This window comes from Pristiophorus japonicus, chromosome 21 (assembly GCF_044704955.1).
Source record: "Pristiophorus japonicus isolate sPriJap1 chromosome 21, sPriJap1.hap1, whole genome shotgun sequence".
Taxonomy (NCBI): Eukaryota; Metazoa; Chordata; class Chondrichthyes; family Pristiophoridae; genus Pristiophorus; species Pristiophorus japonicus.
The window spans coordinates 53931655-53942341 of record NC_091997.1 but is presented as its reverse complement, the minus strand read 5'-3'; the positions used below and the strand labels follow the sequence as shown (position 1 = coordinate 53942341).

At 44.8% G+C, this 10687-nt stretch overlaps 1 protein-coding gene across 1 annotated transcript; it reads left to right on the top strand.

The window, feature by feature from the left end:
• Positions 1 to 1986: 1986 nt before the first annotated feature.
• Positions 1987 to 3207, top strand: LOC139233531 (Ig-like V-type domain-containing protein FAM187A). Its single transcript, XM_070863931.1, has one exon. The coding sequence runs from the start codon at positions 1987 to 1989 to the stop codon at positions 3205 to 3207; it is 1221 nt and encodes a 406-aa protein (XP_070720032.1).
• The last annotated feature ends 7480 nt before the right edge of the window (positions 3208 to 10687 follow it).

Here is a 10687-nt window from a genome sequence, read left to right as displayed (position 1 = left end):
CGCATTCCAGATCCCAACCACTCGCTGTGTAAACAAGTTTTTCCTCATGTCGCCTTTGGTTGTTTTGCCAATCACTTTCAATCTCTGTCCTCTGCCAATGGGAACAATTCCTCTCTATCTACTCTGTCCAGACCCCTCATGATTTTGAACACCTCTGAAATCTTTTAATCTTCTCTGCTCTAAGGAGAACACTGCCCTTAAAAGTAATTTGTGCAAGTGAGGTGCTTCGAGATGTTTCTGAGAGATGTTTGAAGATTCTATAGAGTTTGTCTTTTCTCCAGCTTTCTCCTGCTTCTCCTGAAGGTGTAGGGTTCCACATGCATGGCTGCCCTTTCCTACCTTGTCCAAGTGGCCATCCTCCCTGTGTCAGTCCAGAGAATGAGGTTGGCAGGATATTCAACTATGGAAGGCCTTCACAAGGTCTATCATTTTTTTGTTGACAGTAAATAATCAGCTAGGATTCCCAGGTACAAAGGCTTTCTTTATAGAATCATAGAAATTTACGGTGGAGAAAGAGGTCATTCTGTGCTGACCAAAAAAGAGCTATCCAGCCTAATCCCACTATCCAACTCTTGGTCTGTAGGTTACGGCATTTCAAGTGCACATCCAAGTACTTTCTAAATGCGAACTGAGCTGGAGCACAGAACTTGGAGACAGAGCTGGGTGAATCGTAATCGGAGTGGATCGTAAGCAGAGGCGAGGAATTTGGTGATAGTCAGAATTCGGTGGAGAGGAGGAAGGCGGTTTCTCACATCCAACTCAAAAGGAGGAGTGGAGCAACAGGACCCCAGGACTTTATTACCATGACTGTAAGGAGTTTCCCCTGAAAACCTTCTAATATTTACAAAGTCGTTCTGAAATGAATCGCATGGTTTTAAATTGTGACCAATATCATGGCTGCAGTACCGCTATAATCCTGCTGGTGGTGCTGAAGAGACCCCGATAGCCAATAGCGTTGCTCAGCAGCACCACCAGCCGGACTATGCTGGTACTGCTGCTATTTGTTTACCCATCAATCTGTGCAGCACGGGCGATATGTGTGCGCACTAGGCCCGTGCAGCAGAGCTGGTCCCCAGTCGTCTTGGTTAATCCTTGCCACTGGACCAAGACCTAGCTCTGTCAAGCCCATGTGGTGGCTGGTGTGCAGCGGTCACCACACATTAAAAAAATCCACGCACAGCCATCTTCCACCTCTCAATATGGAGTTCACAACCTGGAATATTAGGTCCTTCATTGAAACACCTGTGAACTCATCCCTTTTTGGCGTGGAAGCAAGTCATCCTCGATACGAGGGACTACCTATGAATCTGTGCATCTATCATTCTATCTACATTTATTCACACAATTCCACCTTTTCTGTTCTTACTTTTTCTTTTATTCCAGCTATGTATATGTATTTATCAGTCTATCTGATTATCTACCCAATCCTTTCATATCATATGCATTTCATCCATACCCCATGTATAATCTACCCGTCCCTTCACACCATGTACCACTGGCACAGCCTCGACCCCACGTAGGTGCTCTCTTGAGGGAAAGTGGCCATCTGTACGAGAGAGTGAAGGGAGGCCTCTTCCTCTAGAACTGTGCCTCACCTTGATGAGAGGAAGGACAAATTGATTAGGAATAACCTTCAGCCTGTCACTGGGAATGAATCCAGGGAGCATCTGTCGCAAACTTGTCCTTTGGTTCGCAGTCATTGCTGCTACAGTGGCATTGCCAGTACACACTGAACCAGCTCCAGAATGCCTCCTGGGGGAGATGTTGTGGAATGCTCCGTGTACATTACAAGTTATATTCACAATGATGGTGTTCTAGAACCTAATGATATTCCTTCTAGAACTGGCCAATTATCTGCTGGGCTCCACCTGCGTGCCTTTCATTGTGTAGGGAGGCTCAATAAGTGTCTGCCCTTAAACCCCCTCACATTGCCCCCCGCCCCCCCACCCCAGCCAAATGTTCCTCACACAGGTTGTCCTTCCAATCATGCTCTTCCTGTGGGCACCGGCTGTTTACGCTAGTGAGTTTGTGATTGAAGAGAAAGAAGACATATTCAAGGTCCAGTCCTGCCCAGCCTTCTTGATGTTCCAGAATGGGGCCTATCTGGCCGATATGACCTTCGAGCTGCCGTGCCTGTGCAAGCCCGAGGCGGTGACCTCGGTCGTGTGGTACTACCAGCAAAAACTGGGCAAGGGCCACACCAAGGTGCTGAGCGATTTCGACGGCACCAAGATCCTGGATGCTTCCCAGCTGCGTTCCGGATTGAGCATTCAGTCCAGGTTCAGCATCCTGATGTTCAGCTTGGTGGTTTTCAATGCCCAGCCCCGGGATTCCGGCCACTACATGTGCGGCTCGGTCAAGGGTGATTATTTCTATGGCTATGATGTGGACGTGCAGAGTTATAAGAACGCACACGTCACTTTCCAGGAGAAGAAGCAAACGCCGCAGCCGGACGTGGAAACCAAGACCTATAAGATCTTCACATCCTACTGGGACTGGACGGTGTGCGATCGGTGCGGGGTGAGAGGGGAGCAGCGGCGGATCGGCCTGTGCTATATCCGCAGCCCGTACCTGTATTTCAGGTACAGCAAGAGCGTGGCCGACGTGGTGTCGTGTGGCTCGGCCGCCGTGCCCCGCCGTTACCGGCACGTCCTGAAGAGGCGCAAAGCCGAGATCATGGTGCGCAGCTGTTTCGTGCCCTGCTCCACCCGCCTGCCTGCCGCCGACGGGGAGAAATTCATCTACAACGTGTTCGGCTTCACCAACGACAAGAACAAGAAGCAGCCCCCCCGTGTGCCGGTGCAGACATACATCCAGGCCGTGAGCTACCCCTTGACCATCGCCTGCCCGGGAGCCCGGCCCGAGCACGCTGTGGCCTGGGACAAGGGCCAGCGGCAGCTCTACAGGAAAGAGTACATGGTGGGAGTCAACCACAGCATGAGAATGTACATCGACCAAGGCAACCATCTGGTGTTCCGCGCCGTGCAGCTCAACGACATTGGGACCTACTACTGCTGGAGGCAGGGCGAGTTGGTGGCCGGGATCCGACTGAGGGTCGGCCTCCCGCCCAGGGTCCACAGGAACTTCACAGACGACGAGTCCATTTTTGCGATGCAAACCATCCTCAGCTCCTACCTCATATTGACGTTAATATTTATCTTTCTGAAGTGCATGAAATGTTTCAATTATTATTTTGATTGTTTTTAAAATAGGAACGGGCAGAGGCCATTCAGCCCCTCGAGCCTGTTCACCAAAATGTTCAAAGTCAATGTCTCTTTGTGGAATTATATTTGTCTGTATATATTTAATTAAATCAACATGTGTTTGTCTGGAAACCTAGCTTACTCTTCAATAGGCTTTGGGCATTAAATAGAAAGGATTTTCTCTGTATATTGTTGGTGTCCAAATAGGTGAGTGCGTGTCCCTAACCTAAGGTGTGTAAGTACCAGGTGGAAAAGCCATAGTAAGCTTCTGTTAATATGAAATATCTATTCACACATTCAAGATTGGTGTTGCAGTGGTTATAAGGGCGAGACAAGGTCGGAGCTGGAGTATGGGTGACATCACCTCATTAACCGTCCATGGGAAGAGATACGAAATATAGGTGTGCGGTAACTCGGTCAGCAACTGGGAAGGGAGGCAGAGGTGTGAACGGGCTTGTGTTATTGTAATGCCTGTAAGCTTGTAATGTTTGTAGCTCCACACTGTGGATGCGGACGTAGTGCAGAGTTAATCATTAAACAGAACCAGGCAATTCCGGAGACTTCTGAGAGAGCTGCCTGCCAGGTTAGGAAGCTGTGAGTGCTGTGCTCTGTGAATATATCACATTTGGCGACAGAAGATGGGATTTTTCGGATGATTTAAAGCTTAATTTTTGTTGGTGAAAGATTCAGCCAGCCGACAGAGAGACTTTGGAAGTCTCTGTCTTTGAAAAAAGCTACAAAAATCCGAGGTAAAATACAGCACACGGTGTGAACAGCTAGAGAATAAAATGGCAGGTGTATTGGGACATTTGGGGGAATATAGACTCGACCGGGAATGTTTTAAAGCATATGTGGATCAGCTAGAAATGTATTTCACTGCAAATAACATCATCGAAGTTCCAGACAATGCAGTCCAGAACCAGGCTGTATTGGAATGTAAGAAAGCGATCTTCTTATCGGAGACAGGTCCGGCATTATATGACACTCTTGTAAATCTGCTTGTGCCTGATGAGCCAAAGGACACAATGCTTAAAGAGATTTTAACGAAGCTGGAGCAGCATTTTATCCCCAAACCGTTAGAAATTGCTGAAAGCTGTCGTTTCGGGATTCAGAATCAAAAGGCTGATGAAAGTGTCACTGATTACATTGTAGCATTAAAAAAGCTTGTAATTTTGGAAACTTTCAAAACCGAGCATTACGGGATCTTTTTGTTTGTGGGGTGAAAAATGATGCGATGAGAAGGAAGTTATTGACGACGGATGACTTGACTTTTGAGATTGCTTGTCAGACAGCAAGGTTGATGGGCATGGCTGAACAATATTCCCGAGAATTAAATAATAATTACGGTCATCAGTCAACCGAGGTAAATCACCTGCAGGTTCAAGGTAAAAGATGGGCATGGCCGAAAGTCTCAGCAACTGGAAATTCTAACAGAGCGTCGAAGTCATGCTATAGGTGCCTGGGACAACACATTGCTCAAAGTTGTCTATACGTGAAGGCAGAGTGCTTCTTCTGCAGAAAGACTGGGCGTCTTGCGAAGGCATGCCGACTGAAAGGTAAACCAGTTTTTAAAGCTATGAGTCCAGCGTTAAAAGCTCTGTGTAGAAATCCCAAGGGACTACATAACATGGAAGAACAACAGGACGAGGAGATGTTAGAGTTACACGTCATCAAGAGCACGAGGTTAACGGACAGCGATTCGGAAAGCATCAAAATCCACATAGATGTGGGATTCAAGATACCAATGGAAATTGACACGGGTGCATCCGTGAGTATAGTACCGGAGTCACTATACTGCGACAAATTGCGTGATTTCCAACTGGAGAAATCCAAGATAGAGCTGCGAGGCTACTCGGGAGAGAAAATTCCTGTAGTAGGTCGTATCACCGTACCGGTGAAATATAAAGATCAATTTCAGAACTAGCCTCTAATAGTAGTGAAAGGAGACGAGCCGGCCTTACTAGGAAGAAATTGGTTGAGCTCACTGAAGCTGGATTGGAGTAAGATTTTCTGTGTGGAAGTGAGATTTTCATCAACGGATGAGGTTATCAAGCAGTATCCGAAGGTGTTCTACGAAACTGGCAATCCGATCCAAGGCTTCAAGGCGAGTGTCAGGGTACAGAACGATGCTAGATCGGTTTACTACAAGCCACGTTCCATACCATATGCACTCAAGGAAAAAGTTGAGCAAGAACTCAAAAGACAAGAGACTGAGAACATTATTTGTAAGATAGATCGATGTAATTGGGCTACACCCATTGTTGTACCTAAGTCCAATGGTAAGGTAAGATTGTGTGGTGATTATAAAGTAACCGTAAACCAGGTTCTAGAGGGTAATGTCCCCAATACATTGCCGAATATAGAAAATTTGTTCACAACACTGACAGGTGGTCAGATCTTCTCAAAACTGGATCTTACGAATGCCTACTTACAGCTTGAACTAGATGAGGGGTCGAAATCATGTTTGACTATAAATACTCATCTAGGCCTATATCAATTTAATAGGCTACCGTTTGAAGTGTCTTCCGTCCCTGCCATATTCCAAGGGGTGATGAACCAGATTTTGCAAGGTATTGAAGGAGTAGTATGTTATTTGGATGACATACTAATTTCAGCACCAAATAGGCAAATTCATAATCACATTTTGAATGAAGTCCTCAAACGGCTAGAGAAGCACAGAGTACAAGTGTCTGCTCGTAAGTGTGAGTTGTTTAAAAACTCAGTGGAGTACTTAGGGTACAGAGTAGACAAAGATGGTTTACATCCAACCAAGGAAAAATTGGATGCAATTAGAAATGCACCCACTCCCAGGAATGTCACTGAACTTCGTTCATTCTTGGGTCTTTTGAACTATTATGGGAAGTTCCTACCAAATTTGGCTACAGTATTACATCCACTGAATGAACTTTTGAAAAAACAGGTCCATTGGAGGTGGTCAAAAGAATGCGATACAGCATTCAAGGAGTGTAAAAGCAAATTGGTAGGGAGCACCATGTTTGTTCACTATGACATATCTAAGGAGATTAAGCTAGCATGTGATGCCCCTCCGTTTGGAGTTTGGGCAGTAATCTCTCATGTATTAAGTAGTGGGGAGGAGAGACCAATTGCTTTTGCTTCACGCACTCTCGGTGCCAGTGAGAGTAATTATACGCAAATTGAAAGGGACCAGTACAAACCGGATGGTCTGCACCTGGGCAGGACCGGAACCAATGTCTTAGGGGGAGTGTTTGCTAGTGCTGTTGGGGAGGAGTTAAACTAATATGGCAGGGGGTTGGGAACCAATGCAGGGAGACAGAGGGAAACAAAATGGAGACAGAAGCAAAAGACAGAAAGGAGATGAGTAAAAGTGGAGGGCAGAGAAACCCAAGGCAAAAAACAAAAAGAGCCAATGTACAGCAAAATTCTAAAGGGTCAAAGTGTAATAAAAAGGCAAGCCTGAAAGCTCGGTGCCTCAATGCGAGGAGTATTCGGAACCCAGGAGAGGGCTCTGAGCTAGTTAGAGTGGGCGAGAGCGCAGATGAATAGGATCCCAAGAAAGAATGCAAAAGGCGGGAGGCAACAGAGCAGAGTAGCACTGGGGTCAGTGTAAACCACAAGGTGATAGGAAGGGACAATCTGTATGAATATAAAGGGGCTGCAGGAGGGGTCAAAACTAAAAATCATGGTTTAAAAACTAGTATTAAAACACTTTACTTAAACGCATGCAGCATTCGAAATAAAGTAAATGAGTTGACGGCACAAATCATTACAAATGGATATGATTTGGTGGCCATTACAGAAATGTGGTTGCAGGATGGCCAAGACTGGGAATTAAACATACAGGGGTATCTGACAATTCGGAAGGATAGACAAGAAGGGAAAGGAGGTGGGGTAGCTCTGTTTATAAAGAATGATATCAGGGCAGTTGTGAGAGATGATATTAGCTCCAATGAACAAAATGTTGAATCATTGTGGGTGGAGATTAGAGATAGTAAGGGGAAAAAGTCACTGGTGGGCGTAGTTTATAGGCCCCCAAATAATAACTTCACGGTGGGATGGACAATAATCAAGGGAATAATAGAGGCATGTGAAAAAGGAACGGCAGTAATCATGGGGGATTTTAACCTACATATCGATTGGTCAAATCAATTCGCACAGGGTAGCCTGGAGGAGGAATTCATAGAATGCATACAGGATTGTTTCTTAGAACAGTATGTTACAGAACCTACAAGGGAGCAAGCTATCTTAGATCTGGTCCTGTGTAATGAGACAGGAATAATAAACGATCTCCTAGTAAAAGATCCTCTCGGAATGAGTGATCACTGTATGGTTGAATTTGTAATACAGATTGAGGGTGAGGAAGTAGTGTCTCAAACGAGCGTGCTATGCTTAAAGGGGACTACAGTGGGATGAGGGCAGAGTTAGCTAAAGTAGACTGGAAACATAGACTAAACGGTGGCACAATTGAGGAACAGTGGAGGACTTTTAAGGAGCTCTTTCATAGTGCTCAACAAAAATATATTCCAGTGAAAAAGAAGGGTGGTAAGAGAAGGGATAACCAGCCGTGGATAACCAAGGAAATAAAGGAGAGTATCAAATTAAAAACCAATGTGTATAAGGTGGCCAAGGTTAGTGGGAAACTAGAAGATTGGGAAAATTTTAAACGACACAAAGAATGACTAAGAAAGCAATAAAGAAAGGAAAGATAGATTACGAAAGTAAACTTGCACAAAACATAAAAACAGATAGTAAAAGCTTTTACCGATATATAAAACGGAAGAGAGTGACTAAAGTAAATGTTGGTCCCTTAGAAGATGAGAAGGGGGATTTAATAATGGGAAATGTGGAAATGGCTGAGACCTTAAACAATTATTTTGCTTCGGTCTTCACAGTGGAAGACACAAAACCAGGCCAAAAATTGCTGGTCACGGGAATGTGGGAAGGGAGGACCTTGAGACAATCACTCTCATTAGCGAGGTAGTGCTGGACAGACTAATGGGACTGAAGGTAGACAAGTCCCCTGGTCCTGATGAAATGCATCCCAGGGTATTAAAAGAGTTGGCGGAAGTTATAGCAGATGCATTCGTTATAATCTACCAAAATTCTCTGGACTCTGGGGAGGTACCAGCGGATTGGAAAGCAGCTAATGTAACGCCTCTGTTTAAAAAAAAAAGGGGGCAGACAAAAGGCAGGTAACTATAGGCCGGTTAGTTTAATATCTGTAGTGGGGAAAATGCTTGAAGCTATCATTAAGGAAGAAATAGCGGGACATCTCAATAGGAATAGTGCAATCAAGCAGACGCAACATGGATTCATGAAGGGGAAATCATGTTTAACTAATTAACTGGAATTCTTTGAAGATATAACGAGCATGGTAGATAGAGGTGTACCGATGGATGTGGTGTATTTAGATTTCCAAAAGGCATTCGATAAGGTGCCACACAAAAGGTTACTGCAGAAGATAAAGGTACGCCGAGTCAGAGGAAATGTATTAGCATGGATTGAGAATTGGCTGGCTAACAGAAAGCAGAGAGTCAGGATAAATGGGTCCTTTTCGGGTTGGAAATCGGTGGTTAGTGGTGTGCCACAGGGATCGGTGCTGGGACCACAACTGTTTACAATATACAGAGATGACCTGGAAGGGGACAGAGTGTAGTGTAACAAAATTTGCAGATGACACAAAGATTAGTGGGAAAGCGGGTTGTGTAGAGGACACAGAGAGGCTGCAAAGAGATTTAGATAGGTTAAGCGAATGGGCTAAGGTTTGGCAGATGGAATACAATGTCGGAAAATGTGAGGTCATCCACCTTGGGAAAAAAAACAGTAAAAGGGAATATTATTTGAATGGGGAGAAATTACAACATGCTGCAGTGCAGAGGGACCTGGGGGTCCTTGTGAATGAATCCCAAAAAGTTAGTTTGCAGGTGCAGCAGGTAATCAGGAAGGCGAATGGAATGTTGGCCTTCATTGCGAGAGGGATGGAGTACAAAAGCAGGGAGGTCCTGCTGCAACTGTACAGGGTATTGGTGAGGCCGTACCTGGAGTACTGCGTGCAGTTTTGGTCACCTTACTTAAGGAAGGATATACTAGCTTTGGAGGGGGTACAGAGACGATTCACTAGGCTGATTCCGGAGATGAGGGGGTTACCTTATGATGATAGATTGAGTAGACTGGGTCTTTACTCGTTGGAGTTCAGAAGGATGAGGGGTTGATCTTATAGAAACATTTAAAATAATGAAAGGGATAGACAAGATAGAGGCAGAGAGGTTGTTTCCACTGGTCGGGGAGACTAGAACTAGGGGGCACAGCCTCAAAATACGGGGAAGCCAATTTAAAACCGAGTTGAGAAGGAATTCCTTCTCCCAGAGGGTTGTGAATCTGTGGAATTCTCTGCCCAAGGAAGCAGTTGAGGCTATCTTATTGAATGTATTCAAATCACAGATAGACAGATTTTTAACCAATAAGGGAATTAAGGGTTATGGGGAGCGGGCGGGTAAGTGGAGCTGAGTCCACGGCCAGATCAGCCATGATCTTTTTGAATGGCAGAGCAGGCTCGAGGGGCTAGATGGTCTACTCCTGTTCCTAATTCTTATGTTCTTATGTTCTTATGAAGCTTTGGCATTAATTTTTGGGGTCAAGAAGTTTCACAAATACTTGTATGGTCGTAAGTTTACCATCGTTACAGAAGCCCCTAACAGCAATCCTCCATCCAAAATCCCTAATTCCAACATTAACTGCAGCCCGAATGCAGAGATGGGCTTTGATTTTGTCAGTATATACATATGATATTGAATACAAATGATCAGCTGATCACAGTAATGCTGATGCAACGTCCAGATTGCCTTCCCCATCTCAGGTTACACCCGATAGGGAAGAAGTGTTTTATTTTTCATACATTGATGAACTGCCAGTCACAGCTGAAGAGATTGGTAGAGCAACCAAACGTGACCCAGTGATGTCAAAGGTGTATGATTATATTGCAAATGGATGGCCAAACCAGGTAACAGACAAAGATATACATCCATTCTTCATTCGTATGAATGTATTATCAGTCGATAAAGATTGTATCATGTAGGGTGCAAGAGTGGTTATACCAAATAAATTCAGGTCCAAATTATTAGGAGACCTCCATGACCAGCACCTGGGAATGTGCTTGACCAAGAGTTTTGTATGCATTTATTTATGGTGGCCAGGTCTTGATCAAGATATAGTGTACATCCTGAGTCAGTGTACGACATGTCAATCAGTAGGCAAGCAACCACCACCAGTACCATTACAGCCATGGAAATGGCCTCCCAGGGTGTGGCAAAGGCTACATATAGATTCGCTGAGTTAGAAGGACAACAATTGTTCATTGTGATTGATAGCCATTTGAAGTGGGTTGAGGTGTTTCCAATGTGGAAAATAACAACAAGTAAAACATTGGACATTTTACGAAAATTATTTTCTTCATTTGGCCTCCCTGCAGAGACTGTTTTGTATAATGGATCACAATTTCGTTCAGA

Bases quoted from the DNA above. Each gene is read 5' to 3' on its own strand.
- LOC139233531 (XM_070863931.1), top strand. From the start codon at position 1,987: ATGCTCTTCCTGTGGGCACCGGCTGTTTACGCTAGTGAGTTTGTGATT.